Genomic DNA, 16,788 nt, shown 5'->3' with positions numbered 1-16,788 from the left:
GAAGCTGGTGAAGGGTCTGGAGCACATGTCGTACGAGGAGCGGCTGAGGGAACTGGGGTTGTTTAGTCTGGAGAAGAGGAGGCTGAGGGGAGACCTCATCGCCCTCTACAACTACCTGAAAGGAGGTTGCAGAGAGCTGGGGATGAGCCTCTTTAACCAAGTAATGAGCGATAGGACAAGAGGGAATGGCCTCAAGTTGCACCAGGGAAGGTTTAGACTGGATATTAGGAAGCATTTCTTTACAGAACGGGTAGTTAGGCGTTGGAATGGGCTGCCCAGGGAGGTGGTGGAGTCCCCATCCCTGGAGGTGTTGAAGAGTTGGGTTGACATAGCGCTGAGGGATATGGTGTAGTTGGGAACTGTTAATGTTGGGTTGATGGTTGGACTGGATGATCTTCAAGGCCTTTTCCAACCTAGACAATTCTGTGATTCTGTGAGAAATGATGGGGGAAACAGTTGTGTACTCCAAGCAAAATTTATTAGAAGTCTATTCAAGAAAAAAACCACAGAGACCTTTTGCTTGTAGGAATTCAAAGTCAGTTACCTGAAAGCCAGGTATGAAAAACCTGTATTTTTCTAAAATCAGATACAGAGTAGAAACAGTACTTTTTAAATATCACAGGCAACAGATATTTAAGTCTTCAATCATAAATGGCATCAAAGATAGGTATTAATCTCACAGCAAAGCTGCATGCAGATCTAGTTTAAAATTGAAAGCCTTTAAATATAAAGCTTTTGCCATGAAATCTGCAATAATAAAGGTATGCTGCACAAAGATGTTTCTTTACCTTTGTCTTAATGACATTTCTCAGTAATAAAGACATATGTACATTTAGATTTGGCTGGTAAACCATATTTTAATTAATAAAATCTTGCATAAAATGCTATCTAAATGCTATCTTACAGAATTGCACTATCCAGATGTGCTTATGGTAAATAGAGCAAGAAAAGAAAAATGCATTGAAATGTTCTGCATGTGAAGAGGGCAAAGATCAAATAAGGAAATTAATTTCTTTTAAATCAACAACCAAATGGCTCTGTACAAAAAAGCAAACATATGTACAAATGCTACAGAGACTACGTACATTTTGATAATCTCAATCCTTTACCCATGAGAAATGCAGTAGAAGCTTTTGCCATCTATAAGGTGCTGAAGAAACCAAATCTGAATTTTTATAAAGCCATAGTCATTATCATCCTGTGCCTTAATTTCATTTGCTGCGTATGGAAAATGTATGTTACAAATACTTTTTTCATTCAGGAAAAAAAGAAAAACCCACCTCTAAAATGTATCAGTTTTAATACTTGTGACTTTTTTTTTTTCTGTACTAAATTCCTAAAAAGAATGTGTAACTCAGGTTTTGTTAACATACATATATATATATATATATAGTGAAGTAAATCAGTATATGATACTTGTGAATATTTTTCAGGTGGCTATGTTAGGAAAAAAACCCCAAACCAACAAACCTTTGCACTAACACTGTTTACTTCCTGCTGCTTAAAATTCCTAACCTCTCAAATTTCATGTTGCTTTCTATTACAACCATTTAATGTCAGACATCAGTAGCAGGTTATTATTATCTATGCTTATATCATTGTCTGTCTCTTCACTAAATCCTCTTTCCCAAGGTTTTATGCCTCTTGCACTTCTTACCTTTTAACAGAAAACACTACAGCTTTATTAGGGAAGAAAAAATGTTTAGCTGATACCATTGCACCCGTTCAGAACACTTGCAGTTCTTCCATTTTTCACTACGCTTGCTTGAGATTTTACAACCACTGTGCATATGTTACAACATACAAGTGCAGGCAAAAAATCTATATTATAATTTGTCATACATTGTAAACAGTACAACTGGCAAACCTGTGATACGGCAAAGTGAAAGCAACAAATGCTGCCAAGCTAGTAAGAATGTGGAAACTCAAACAGTTTTTTAAAAAACAGTAAACAGCAACTTCCCCCTCTATTACATGCATGCTAGTACCACAAATGTCCAAACCAAGAACAGTTTCTCCCCCTTCCCACCCCCACCCCCCATGGCAATTCATCTGTGTACCTGTCATCAGGCCTTTCCTATTGTGTTTCAAATGAAAAGATTTTAAGGCAGGAGTATTTAAATGTTGAAACGATTCCTCTTGTTTCAGAAAAGCTTAGTTATTCACACCGTGGTCGTTGCTGTAATACTGCTGGAACGGTTTGGCGGGTGGGATGGGATGAGGATGAACTAGATGCCTCTATTTGAGACTGCAAGCAAGAAAACAGAAGGCCAGCGTAGCATGTTTTCTAGCAGCTTTATGCAGATGTGTTGCAGAGATGCAACATAAATAAGTAGAAAAACAAAATTCACAGCCTCTTGACATAGTTTCCAGGGAAAGTACCAAAGAATTTGGTTCTTCTTGAGGTTCCTGAAATTAGAAGCAATAGATGAAAGATGGGAATAACAACAGGAAATCACTATGTAATCATGGCCTTCAAATTTTTATGTTTAATATTGCACAAACAGAAATATCTACAGTTCTTTATAACTTCAAAAAGTTATTTTGAATTTCATTAGTGAGTTGTGAGTTTTAACAAATTATAAGTGCAGGAAGGAAAAAGCAAATAAAGAGGCATATTTGATTAAATTGTTAGGCCTGATTAAAAGCTGTGCTAAAATTTTGACTTGGTACATAGAAATAATTTAATTTCAATGACATCAAGTCTCTTTAAATAACGTGAATTTTTGAAATACTGAGAACTAGTTAGATGATTAAGTTAGCCACTGTATGCATGAGGTTTTATGGAATGATTAAGCCACCCTACCTAGGCTTAGATATGAAATCTCTGTTTGTTCAGTAGTACTTGATTCTCACAAGTAGTCAGTTCTGCAGATGTATTCATGTGAGTAAGTTTTATGTTACCTGGTCTTTATGAAGAAAGCAGTAATACATAGTCCATTTTGTGTCATATGAGAATGACAACAGTGCTATACAGCAAACTGGAGGCACATGTCAATTTGTGTCCATCAATTCCAAAAGAAACAAGTGAAAAATCACATGCTAATTTCAGTGGATTTTGGTTGGAATTTCTCCTGATAAAGCCAGGTTCAGGTTTATTAATCACACTGAATACCAAAAATTAATTTGTTTAAAAGACATCAAGCAAAGAGGGCAACAAAGGTCGGGGAAAAAAAAAAAAAAAGAAAAAACAATTGAATTAAAACATACCCACAAACCATCCATCATCACATTTTTCCATCACATCAATGACATCTCCCTCTCTGAGCTCCAATTCATCTTCGTTCCTAGGAGTATAGTTATATAGAGCCTGAAACCTTAAATAGGACAAATGATGTATTTTAAAAAGAAGTAAGAGTTCTTTGCACCTTTGCTGAAGTAAAGGAGCTGGTTTAAACATTAACTAGTAAGTAACGCTTCTTGCAAATATAGGGGAAAAGGGTTTATTTTGCCTGGTAGCCTTCAGGGCTAGGTACTTATTATAGTAAATAAATAAAACCTTATCAGAAAGGTAACTCATCAGACACTAAAGACTGGGACTCAAGGCAAGCCTGATGGCTCCTCAACCAGTTTCTTTGAACACAGGATTCTAGGGGGTTCTTTTTGGCATTATTTTATAGTTGAGTCACCGAAACAGAAGACTTCTAGAGGGGAGTCTGTAGATGCCCCTTAACCCCCATGATCAGTACCTAAAACTGTAGCTCTGCCTTTAAGTTCCGGAGAGCTGAACGCCACTTGGGAGAGAGAATGCCGTCTCTGCCCCAGCAAAGGGCCACACAGCCTAAGCAAGGTGCCTGGTTACCTTTTGTCATGGGTGGAGGAGGATGCCTGGGAGAGCGGCTCACCCACACTACCTCTGTGATTGGGGGACCTCCCTGGGCTCCCTAGTTACAACTGCTGAGGCAAAACTTGGCACTCCAGGAGCTTTGCATGGAAACGAGGTGCCTTCCTCTGTGGGGAAGGTGGAGAGTAATTGCTATTGGAAACATACAACAGCCATAAGCCCTTCCCTGGTCGAAACTGCCCCTGCTATATATATCTACGTTTAAACAAATATCTCTCTGACTGTGAGGGAGAGGCTTGAATCAAATGGGGGGACATAAGAATGGAAACTCAAACAGTATTCAGACACCGACCTGTACCTCCACCCCAGCCAGGGGCTACAGATTGAAGGACGTAAAGTGGATAAATGGAAAGAGGTATGAAATTACTAAATTTATTATCTTTCACTCCTTGTCAGCTTTTAATTGAATTTCTTGGAATTGAAAGAATGGCCATAGACTTTTGATAGGGGGAACTGAAAGTGCTTGGGCTGGCAGCCCAAGGGAAGATCGCTGCAAAAGCCTGTGAGTCCTGCAGAGCCAGAATCTGCCTCTTTTTCTGTGCCCCAGCTATGACTGACTGCATGTAAAGGAGCAGGGTATAACTGCAGAAATTGTACAATTGCAATAGTTTTCATTACAAAATATTGAAACAAAACATAATCATGTCCACTTTTCCCTCTTAACAACAGTTTACTAACTTTAAAACCTTAATGCCATTACACTTCCCCCAATTAAAAAAACCCACCTCCCCCTTTAATGTGTTGGTACTGAATACTTCCATTAGTTCTGTATCATTCAGGCAGAGTTTCCATGGCTTAAATGAGATGTTTATCTCAGTAAAAAAATTCCTGCTCCTGAAAGTCCCATTTGAAAATCTTATATACAGACTGGTGCTAGGCTTAGTGTAATGATGATGGTCTTGAATAAACTACACTTATTACTCACATTGCTGGTTTGGAGAAAAAAATGATTTTAAGTTAATTTCCCATGACTGGCAGTTATGTCTCCAAATCTGAAAACTCTAATTTTATATTTTAATCACTCTAACAAAATGGATCAGGGCTGGTTATTTAAGCAATTACCTCTGGTAATTTGTGTAGCAGGAGTAAGAACAATCTGTGCAAAAAATTAAATGGCAATAACATTTTCTGTCATGCTTATCAGTATTCTAGGAACGCACAGCTATGATGATACACTAAAAACACTAAATGCAGCTTCCAAAAGTACAGGAGTTGCAGATGTGATGTGTCATGAACAGGATTCAAGCCAATAACTTACTCAAATACAGCAACAAGAACTTCCAAATTAGCACTCTTTGTCTTTTAGAAATCTAATCTTAGTAATTTCTAGATAATCCATTTTAATAACCCCTTAGTAGTAATTTCACTCTCTCTTTGCTAATCTACGAATTTTTTTAAATACGAAAACTCTGCTACCATTTACAAAACTAAGAGAATACATATTCAAGACAAAGAATGGTTGGTTGGAAATTTAAATATATTTCTATCTTAATTTTAGAAATAAGTAACTTTAGTCATGAACTACTTAAACTATATTGAACAAAATTAATTAGATAATTATCACTTACAAAACAGAGTTAGGTGCTTCAGTATGCTCAACAATACCAACAGGAGCTTGTCGTTTTAGTGAAACTGAAACCAAAACGTCCAGTTTTCATTATATATTATCTGTGGTATAGTTGGTAACTTTTTGCCCCTCTCTTCTCTCTTGCCATTTCTTCAAGTGACTAACAGGTAAACTTTTAAATACTTTTAGATGCTAAGCCTTAGTTACATTTAGGAGAGTTCATCTATTAGGCATGCTCCAAAGTGCTCTGATGCTAGAGGAAGAATGGCTACAGGTTTCAATGATCACTGAAGCAGGGCCTGAGTGCAAGGCTAGGGTGGGGAGGGGGGGTGGAATCTTGCACTGAACTTGCATCTTAACAGTCAGCACTGAACTAGCCGAAGTGCTTACATCGTTTGTGAAAATAAGACTTGAGATCTAGGGTCTTCTCCAGTTTTCAGAAAAGCTTTCTTGTACCTAATTTTTAAATTACATATGTAAATTACACCAAAAAGTGTGAGCCTGTGTTCCCGTGATCAACATTTTTTTTTTTCTCTCTATTCACATCCAGAACTGTTTCTGAATAATTTGTGTCAAGTCAGTAAAGCAGATGAGATGAATCAGTGTTAAATCTTTAATTGGCATTCTGCTGAGATGTAAAAATGGAGAGAATAAAACAAGTGAAAGTTTATTTTTACAAAATTATTATCCCTTTTAAGCATAAACGATTGAGAACTGTAAGTTGGCATGTCTGTCCGAGCTGGATGTAAATTAAACAACTAAGGCTTTGCCCTCTGGGACCTTCTTGGATATCTTCCTGTATCATGTGGTTATCTGTAAATTTCTGAAATATCTTCATAATTGTACTTGGCAGGTTAACAAATTATTTGACGATGTGCTCGCTATTGCTTCAATGTTAGGTTTTGGTTTAGTAGACAAGAAGTATACTTACGGTTCCCCCCCACTGTGTATGTTTTCATGAGCAAGCACAGGGCGCTGTGGCTGAAATGAAATGATTTGCAATGTAATAAAGATTTATAGTCTAAGGTCCAAATAGTTGGATAGGGGCATGATACACAGTCACTTGAGAGTTCATATTCTACATTGTGTAAAACAACACATGCCCCTGCCCCTGCCCCCTCCTTCCAACTCACAACAAATTCTTAAGAGACATGGCAAGCAACAGAATCTTGGCAGGTTTAAAGATCTGATTTTTGGAGAACATAATAGAAACTAAAACAAAACTGTGAACTTCATCAACAGTCCATTCTATTTATAGTATAGTAGAAAGTTGGAATAGAATCCTGCTGCCTCTTCACTGTGAAACAGAAATAGCATTAGAAAAATCAGATGCAACTGGTGAACATTATACATTCCTTGGGCGAAGTATATTTTTAGATAAGCAGAAATAAAATCTCCTGTATGTAATGGCAGAATTCAGAATATTCATAGACAAACAACATACCAATTTACATTACACACACACAGAGTACTAACTTGGCAGGCAAAACATGCTATGCTTTAGTTCTGTTTCATCTCGAGGGGGAACACAAAGCCATGCAGGCTCTTGGGAGACAAAGAGCAGAAAGAACTTTTGAAAGAATGCATGTATTGTGTGAAAATAACAATTAACACTTTTACTTCTGAGGAAAAAGTAGTTTGTATTTCCAGTGCAAAGCTTTAAGAAAGGAACTACTTTCCTTCTTAATGGAGCACTACCCACCACTAATATCCAAAAAATCTGGATGCAGTGGAAATGAAAAAATTAACCTCCTACAGAAACCATATCCTGCTTAGGAAGACATTGACTTATACCGATTAGAATCTGGCTGAGGCCAGAAACAGCGCAGGAGCAGCTGCTTGGAGAGCTCTTGATGTGAGCACTGATCATGTTCTCTGTTGACTGAGGATGCCCTATGGTTGTTCTGTACAGACTGACAGCCTGATACAAGTCTGGGAACAGTATCTGTTTTGGGAGTGTGGATATCAAAACACAGCTCATAGCACTTTCTTTCATGAATTGAGTAAACGGCAACCTGATCTTGAAGCCGTGGGATTTGTCTTATCGCTCCATGGTTCTCCCTTTCCCAGGTTTGACTATTTCAGTTCATCTTGCTTCAGTTTACTCTTGAAGACGATGCAGTCTTCCATGACAGAGGGCCCTGGTAAACAACCCACAGCCTGATGATATCAATTTGAGTGTTAAAAAGCGCTGTGGTTTTCCTTTTTTTTTTTTTCTTTTTTTCTTTTTCCTCCTTCCCCTCCCAACATGTCCAAATGAAATTGAAGTAGTTACATTTCTTTTCATTGTGTTTGTATGTGTACAGTACAGAAAATATTGTGAACATTCTCCACTCCATTTTTACAGTCTGTAGAGTATAATTTTAAAAAGGTGCCTAAAGATGCAGGCAGGTAGATTACAGAACTTTTATCCATAGTAATGACAACTAGGTGGGAAAGAGGTTTTTAAAGTCCAAAAAAATTTATTTATGCTCTTTGACTCTCTTCTCTCCCTCATTTAATCTTCCTCTGCTGGTGTACAAGAAAGATGGATAACTTTTACTGAAGAATCCAACAATAAAGATTGCAAATTAAACATTTCAGTTCTCAGTAAACCCTCTTCAACAGTTGACTTGCCGAGTAAGATAAGAATATTCCACTGGGCAGATTGCTTGGTATTTGGATTGGAATCTGACCTTATTCTCTGCTAATCTTTCCTCAGGTCCATAACTGAGCTGAATGCCAAAGATAGTCAGAGATGCAAGAGAACTCAACTGAGGTAAGAATTTTTCTTGCAAACAATAACAGTCAATGTCCTAAGCAATACTAGCAATACTACTAATTATTTATTTAATGCTTTGAACATATAACAAGCCAGGAAGAAATTAAGTACGTCAGTGTTATCTTCTTAAAATCTGGGAAAACTAGGGTGAAGTGCTCTTGTGTTATGTCTGAACAGGGGGCCCTTGGAGCGCTCTCTCTATCCGAATGCATTCCTCAGTAGTGCCCCAGCTGACATCAAGAAGCTTTCTCCTCGTTTTCTTTTCCTAAGCTCTCATTCCCATATACAGTGGCACTGGCTAGAATGGGGACTGTTGCAAGGCCTGGCTAATTGTGCTCAACAGATGTCACGAAATGCATCACCCTAGGAGTAGCTCTCAGTGCAGAGGATTTATAGTTTCCAACTACATCTCAGTTCACTACACTACCCTGTTTCCTGGGAAAAATCGTAGGGCCTAACCCCAAAAACATTAAAAAGTGTGTAGTCACGTCAGTCATCCCAGTTGTACACCTGATTTTCATGCATGATTGATAAGTGCTTGCATTCTGTATAGTTCTGAACATTCAAATTAGGTGTACAATTTGTAGTCTTGTAGTTTTGAAATTAAAGACATAAATGCACTCAACATTGACCAATACAGTCCTCTCAATGTATTGATTACATGCCATTCATTTGGAGTAACACGCAAAATTAAAATAGGGCTTAATCCCTTTTTTATATATCTTACTCCCAGTTGGACTTTGGGATGGTGTTGATCCTCTACTACAATAATTCTGGCCTTCCTATGACTGAATTGTCTCCCTTCAGTAACAAAGAAAGTACTGTCCCCTCATACCTGGTAGCAAACAGAGTCCTGCCAAAAAGCAAAGACTTTGAAAAGTTACACAAACCTACACATCTTGAATTAAAATTCAGATTTTAAAAAGGGAACCACCATAAAGACAATAACCTAAAATCAGCAGCAACAGCATGGAAAACAGTTCATCCCCTTATCAGTTTTAAGAGCCAAATGTTAAGAAACCAATGCAAAGAATAATTTAGTCCTAAACTGAAAGTAAAACATAACTCATGAATTCTTATTCTCATATAGTTTGGGTATTTTTTCATAATTTAGATCATCTTTTGGAGTGAAACACATGCATAAACAATCTGACTTTCTGACTAGGTAGAACTGTTAGAGTTATGTTACTGTTATACTACAGATATGAAGGGAGAGGCTAGAGAGTATGACAGTCTAGAGTAACAGTGCTTGGATAAAGAGGATAGTATTGAGTGAATATAGCAGCAACAAAACATTTTGAAAAGGACATGGATTCAAAAACAAGAATTCAGCCTGTATACATGCAATGAAGTATACAGTTTTGACTCTTAGAAGCTCTAGTTTTAAGAAATTAGAAACACTTTGAAGCAGAGGAGTAATTTAGGAAAAAACAGGCTAAATTTAAAGAACTTTGATCTCTTACATCTTGTAGCACTGGAAATACTGTGTAGTACTGCAGAGATACAATATACTAATGGATTTATAAAATAAATTTTGGCACGCAGACCTGTTGGCTTTACTCAGACATCGCACAGAAGCACAACAGGAAGAAAACACAGCATACCAATAGTATTGAGACACTTGGGCAAAGCAAAATACTGAAAGACTGGACACTGAGCTCTTTTTCTATGGAAATACTGTTATTGCACACTGGGCATCCAGTACCATACCCTGTGTGAATAGCTGTGACCTCTGACAGGTGAGCTGCAGGATCTCTTAGTCATCACTGGGCTACGAGGAGGTTTACCCATAAGAAATATCTCTCTCTTTAAATTAGCCTAGAAAAACCACAAAAACTGTGTCAAGTGAGAGTTTAAGAATGAAGCATCATGGGATTTTTGCTGCTTCATTCATACATGCAAACTGGACATGCTTTTCTTGATAACAAAAAGCAAGTGTGCAAATAACGGTACTATTGATATATGGTGTATTCATTGTTCTCACAGTATCTTTCTTCCAAGGGTTTGCTGCTCTGGCACATGCCCTTACACATTACAGTTAAAAGATTAATCATGCACAGTGTATGCAGTTGGAGTAAGAACAGTTATTGCAAGTGTACCCACTGAAGTAGCTCAGTTAATAATACAGAAAAGCTCAATTGAACAGAACAAAAATGCTATCTTAGAAATACCAGTAACAAATGTTGGTGTTAAACAGAACACGGACCTTAAATTTGCATTTACAAAGCAAGTAAATACTTGATGGAAAGTACTTAAAGGAAAAATCTTTGCTTTCTTAATATCACTATAAATTAGCTATATATTTGTCAGAATTCAGCTCCTAAGGGGGGCTGTGCAGCAAATGTGAATTCTTAGGGGCAGGGGTGAGTCAGGGGGAATGTGTGAGGAGTGGAGTGCTGATATTGGAAACCTTTCTTTGGTATTTCTGACTGTTTGCCAGTAAAATGTGTCAACGCAGAAGAACAGCCCCCTCTTAGGAGCTGAGATATTGAATAACAAAAAAAAAAAAAAAAAAAAAAGATACTAAGGGAGTTCATGAGGCAGGAAAGCATCAGCATTTCTCCTTGGGAAGTGTCTTCAGCGTTCTTTGGAGGACGTATCCCTCCCATCACCATGGAGCAAGTTGACACTTCCCACCCATAGCTCCTTGTATTCTATTGCTCCCAATCCCTGGTCATGCTTTAGATTTGAGCCACATTCCAAATATATTTACACATACACATATGCATGTATTTTTACATGAACAAAAATTACCAAAGTATCAGTACACAGTTTCAAGAACTCTCTGAAGAACCTCCCTTCACTTGTGATATATGAGTCCTGGAAACGTCTCGTGTTCTTTCTGCTGTAGCAGTTGAGAACAGACTTTAAGTATGGACAACATGCATAACGAGAAGAGGATAGGAACTGTCCTTCCTTCTCAAGTCCAGTCTGTAGGCTAAGTAGCAAGAAATGATGACAGCCAAACCTGGCTACACTTATTTTAATCCAACTCTCTATCCTCCAATGTAGTCAGTGTTGACTGCTGAAAAAAGTTTGCTTACCCTTGGGAAGAAAGAACTCCTCATCTCATTTTGGAAATACTGTACAAAAAATATGTTGTCACTAGGAGTGTACCTAATAATTTCAACAATTTTCAAATAGATAGGTCTATACTGATTAAGTTTATAAAGGAATCTGTTCCCTAGACTTAAAAAATAATCCAGATTTGAAATGGTTTGAAAACAATAATTAAGAGCTAGAACTCTGTAACAACTTCCCAACCTCTAGTCCTTCTCAGGACTTAGACTCTTGTGTCTGCAAGATGGAGTCATCTCCCTTACTTAGTGCCTTGCTTCCTGCCTTGCCCAATGAAGAGCAGTACACTGTCCGGGAGGTTCCCAGGAGCAGATCTTTTAATTCTGAGAAGATATATTCCTTCTATTTATTTTCAGCTGGGGTTAACATGCCTTGCTCAAACAAAGGCAAGGAATATCAGGGTCACCTAAAAAGAATTTCAGTGTAGATAAGGAATTTTCTGAATTTTGTTGGTTAGTTTAAGCGAAAAGTACCCATCAAAAGCACTGCACAACTGATAAATTATTCCGAGTTGCAGAAAAAAATGCAATACTGTGTTTTGCCCCTTCTTTGAGGTGAAACATACCTAAGTCCATGATAGATTCATGCCCTGTAAAGAACCTTTATGTCTCTTCCCTACTTCAGGAAAAAAACCCAACAGATCTGGTGGACATTAAGACTTCTTTAAGTCCATTATGTATGGGTTTTCTGTGAACATACATTGTAAGATGTGGTAGACTTTTTTTTTAAAGGTGTTTTTTTTTTTTCCATAGATGTAATGATCACTTTTTCTAGGATAGTTTCCCAAACTTTTTACGTGACTTTTTTCTCCTTTTCATGAGTAAATGGACTCTCTGGAAGTCAGCACTGGAAATTGACTTTGTCTGTCCAAAGCAACTTTCCAGATTTCATTTTTCTGCCACAGAGCTGCAATGCTGAGACAAATGGTAGTCCTGAAGAGGGAATAATCTTTGTCCAGTCCTTGACTAATAGAATTGGTATTTAGAACATGACCCTCTGCAGTGGTGCTTTACTGTGAAATTTATGACTATTCTCCCAGGCTTTGGATTGAAATTGAAAATGCTTTTAAACTACAAATGTTACTTAGTTTCTGCATACTTGAATATGATTTTGTTTTTTTCAATTAAAGAAGAGTTACTGATGTCCTGGTATGGACTTGAAATTGAGTTGAAGGCTTTCTGCTTTCCTGTCACTGGTTCCTCCTTAAGCTATTTCATTGTATCATAATGGCTATAGTTTTACCTTGTGTTTCATTTGAAGGCCTATATTAATACTCCATGTGCTATGTTACTTAATATTAGTAAAGGAAACAATACATCTGAAAAGAGCAAACTCAGTGTTAGCCTTGCAGTTATTTAATATACATAAAGATTTGCAACAATCCATACTCAAGAGGTGCAGTTACCTTTAACTTTGGTGGGTCTTTCTCCTGCTGATGTAAGGGTTTAGAAAGGAGAGGAGGTGAGAGGGAAGCAGTAGACCGGGATGTTGTAGGAACAGAGTGAGAAGCTGGTGCCTTGGCAGAGTGAAATGGAAGATTAGAAGAAAGGTGCAAAGGAGGATCAGAGTCTCCTGATGTTCCCACGGAAAGCAGAGCTGGCTTAAATGTTTAAGAAAAATGAGAAGTAATTGTGCTATAAAACCAGCTGTGAGGGACATAAAATGCTCAGTAAGGAGTCATGTAACTAACCTGAACTGTCAGAAATGTGATGCTAATTTTATTATTAGTCTACTTTTCTGGAAGAAAATTCTTCCCTCAGAAATCAAAACAAGTTTTCCCCTGTGTTTTTCAGGTCAAGTAAGAGTGGAGGCAGCCTGCAAAATCTTTCTAATTAACTAATTTTACATTTGGCCTATGACATACTGTCCAAAGTATCTGATTTGCATGTTTGCATGTGCCAGCCAAAGCAACTGCCTGAACAGTCTGTTGAAATAAGTGCTGGACAGAAAAAATCTGTTCTAAAACTTTGCCTAGAAACCACACAAACTGTGTAGTGATATTGTGGCATTTAATGGCTAGCACACATTTGGGATAGTCCAGTGTTGTACTGTCCCAAAGAAGAACTGGGGAGGGATTTAGGGGGAAGCATTTGTTTAACTGCCAAACATAATCTGATCTGTTATTAGTCACATTCTCGTAACAGAGCCTACTATAAATATATCAGCTGATGAAGTGACACATGTGAAGTACAAACTGCTGAGTCTCTGCAGGAGGCATGTCCCTCCCTCTGAAGGCTGTTGATAGCATTTGCTTGCTGGGGCCTCTGGCTCAAAAGCAGTGGCAAGTAATGGGCCAGTGAGGAAAATGGTTCACTGGCTTCTTGCATCAGAAGTTTGATGGCAGCTAACAAGGACCGAAGGGAAAGGACCAACAGAATTGATACACCATAGAACTTACAATGGTGTATACGCCTGCTTCTGAGAAGGGACTATCCCCTAACACTGACAATTTTTATCAAATGCAGTAATGTAAAACTGTGCCTGTGCACAATTCAAACATGTAAATACAAGAAAAGGCAGAGAATAATTATATTGAGTATGCTATCTGAACACAGAAGCCAGGATTTTAAGAAATTAAAATACCTTATCAATATTAGTTGAAGTGTATCCTTCATAACACACCATGGAGTCTCCTCCACTTGCTATTGGGAATTCTAAATTGTCATGTCCCGGATCCTCCTCTATATAGAGTCTTGTCAGTTCGCCTGTTGCATCTTGTGCTCCTCTGTAGAAATCTGATTCTTGAGGCTTTGACTGATCCCCTATATTAACTGACAGATCTGGAGCACAGATTTCCTCTTCGTTTTCAGCAGCTGCAGCTAGCACTCTGGAGACAGAACCACCTTCATGTGGCAAAGGGATGTTACAGATAGCGCCAACATGTTCACCTTCTCTTGTAGTATCTGACAAGTCTCTAGGTACTTCACTAACTGAAGAGTGAAGTATACCTCTCAAGTCTTTATTTTTTCCTGGTTTGGTATTGTTGCTGGTATGCTTACATGCTATTTCATGAGAAGAGCTAGTTGAAGATGAGACAGACGTAGATACAAGAAAGGACAGAGGAAGAGCTGTAGGAGACCTGAGAGAGACCTCTGTATTTGGAATAAAGAGATCATCCTTAACTTGGTGAGTGCTATTACCTGGGGAGATTGCTACAGATTGGGATGTTGTTAATGCCAAGGAACTGAGTTCTTCTAAGTCACAAAGAAAACTGTCTGGAAATAGCGGAGGCGGTAAAATGCACACACTTGAAGGTGAAAAACCAGCAGTCCTTGAAGACCAGTCACTGGTGGCAGCCTGGAGAATCTTTTGATCAGTGCGTGACCAAGAGGAGGAAAGGTGTCTGGAAAGTGGGGACAGGGCTTGGGAAGGCAACTTCAAAAATAAGAAAAACATGGGAATTTAAATAAATAAATAAGCATGACAGAGAATTAGGATATGAGTAGACTGGAAAAATGTCTGTGCCATCATCTGGATTATAGGGTGTCATTTCAGTGAGCACAGGTGTCTGAAATCATTACTACATGAATCAGAACAGCAGGACAGACATTTGAAAAATGAAACTCTATCAGGTTTTGGCTTGGGGCTTAAATGTCAAACATTAAGACAGATCTGAATCATTACATTATGAAGGCGACCTGCATTTGATCTGCTAAAGTTATGTTACTTATGGTGCTCTGTTAGTGAGCCTGTCACAGGTTATTAAATCATACAATTAATATTAATTTTCCTTGAACCATTACTATTATTTTGAGAATAGCATTTTCAGAAGTATACTTCAGATGTCATGAAGTGTTTCTTTTAAACTGTAACAACTGACATGATTTCTAATTATCCTAATGTTAACACTCCTACTTTTTCTTAGTACTTCTCAGTAAATGTTTAAGAAACATCTTTAATACATAGCATACTTTTATTAAGGCATAAGCAGCTACAGAATGCATTTTTTTTCAAAAATAACCCTATTAGTTCAAAATGACATCAACATTTGTGAAAGGTACATTCAATCCTAATTGAATGTAGGCAGTCAACAATGCTTTTAAAATAGTGGCAGCACAGTACACAGCAGTGTATTTTGAGTACCGTTACATAATATTGATTGAAGTATCCTTCTGGTAAAAGAAACATCCTTTTGTAAGAATGAGAGACTGGTGAGTCATACGTACACAGCATCAGTAGATATCCATTGCTTCAGTAAATACTGAAAATGCATTTTTGTTACTATTAATCCTCAAAATTAAAATTAAGTGAAAAATATTTTGATCTCATTGTTAGAATTATCCAGAATAATTAGATGTACATCTCTAAGTTATCTGAACTGCTTTAGACTTTAAGTATTACTCTAGAATAGGAAAATAATTTCAAAAGGCTAAATTAACGTCGCAGAATAGGAAGGTTAACTTACTTACCTTCTGGTTTGAGTTTTCTTGAGGCAAATAGCTTTATTTTATAGTTAGACAAACCTTTGTTACAGAGTCTTCTGTACCAAAGTAAGCAGTACAGACTGATACAATGCAGTCTGCTAGAACAGAGCTAGGCTGTTACAAGCAATACTCAATCTCTTTCCCTCATCTTTCCTCTTGAACAAGGGCCTCTAACCTGTGGTTTTAAGGTCAATAATACTGCCAAGGAGACATTGCCATCTTTAGTTTCCCGTGGTTATAGGCTGCACTAGAGCTAAAGACATAGATGGTCTAGGCCAAGTTAAGGAGAGCAAAGCTTGCTTCTGACTTGTATTGCTTATTTATTTTTATTGACATTAGGCCAAAGAAGTTTAGTGCAATTCTCTAGCAATAGGGAGTGATACGTGCTAAAAAACTCCAAAGGAATGGGAAAATGATACCAGTAATTGTGGTAAACTCCAAAACACCTTCAGGACTGCTAAAGTCCTTCTAGGTAGTCAGGAACAAGATGTCTTCTTACAGTGTATTGCCACTTCTAAATACAGTTGAATTCAGAAACAAGATGTCTGTTTAAAAGTGTCAGCAATGGCTTTTTTTTTTTACTCATGCTAGAACCAGATGATTGCAAAAATTTCCTGTGTTACAAATAAGGCTTCTTCCACCTTCTTCCCCTGAATGTAAATGTTCTGAAGAATCACCTGTGCTCAACAAGGGTTATAGGGGTTACACAAACACCAGCTTTAGCTGCAGGATGCCTTAAGAGACAAGCCTGCTCCACAGAAAATGGGGAGGGAGGCATCTCCAAATACAGAGACAGAGCTCTAATATGGAGCACCTAAGTTGCCTCATACTGTTGACTTGCCTTCAGGAACCTCTGGATCCCTGAAATAATAAGAGGCCCTAGCTTAGGAATCCCTCAGTCTGTAGCTACAGAATTTGATGCTACTTCTATTCAACAGTTTTGTTGGAATGGAGGAGAGAGGAGCTAGTTCTCTGTTGTGACACATTCTGGAAAACCAGACAAGACCTGTTCTAGCAACTATCCAAAACCAGCTAATATTGTTTAGTTGTAAGCAGTATTTTCAGAGGCCACTGTTGTCTATAAATGACATACTTTGGTAGCTGTCCCCAAAGC

General features: G+C 37.9%; 1 protein-coding gene across 13 annotated transcripts in view; it reads right to left on the bottom strand.

Annotated features, from left to right (window-relative positions):
• Positions 1 to 456: 456 nt before the first annotated feature.
• Positions 457 to 16,788, bottom strand: part of SORBS2 (sorbin and SH3 domain containing 2) — a 175,557-nt gene continuing 159,225 nt past the window's right edge. For 8 of the 13 annotated variants that reach the window (XM_074866354.1, XM_074866358.1, XM_074866355.1 and 5 more), the window contains 5 exons: positions 13,834 to 14,625; positions 12,656 to 12,850; positions 6,343 to 6,392; positions 3,211 to 3,317; positions 457 to 2,409 (listed from right to left, as the gene is read on the bottom strand). In XM_074866354.1, the coding sequence (XP_074722455.1) occupies positions 2,348 to 2,409; positions 3,211 to 3,317; positions 6,343 to 6,392; positions 12,656 to 12,850; positions 13,834 to 14,625 (1,206 nt within the window). In that variant the 3' untranslated portion in view covers positions 457 to 2,347. The remainder of the gene's footprint in view (positions 2,410 to 3,210; positions 3,318 to 6,342; positions 6,393 to 12,655; positions 12,851 to 13,833; positions 14,626 to 16,788) is intronic. The other 5 variants (XM_074866362.1, XM_074866363.1, XM_074866367.1 and 2 more) reach the window with 1 other exon arrangement.

Source organism: Strix uralensis, chromosome 4 (genome assembly GCF_047716275.1).
Source record: "Strix uralensis isolate ZFMK-TIS-50842 chromosome 4, bStrUra1, whole genome shotgun sequence".
Taxonomy (NCBI): Eukaryota; Metazoa; Chordata; class Aves; order Strigiformes; family Strigidae; genus Strix; species Strix uralensis.
This window is presented reverse-complemented; position numbering and strand designations above follow the sequence as displayed.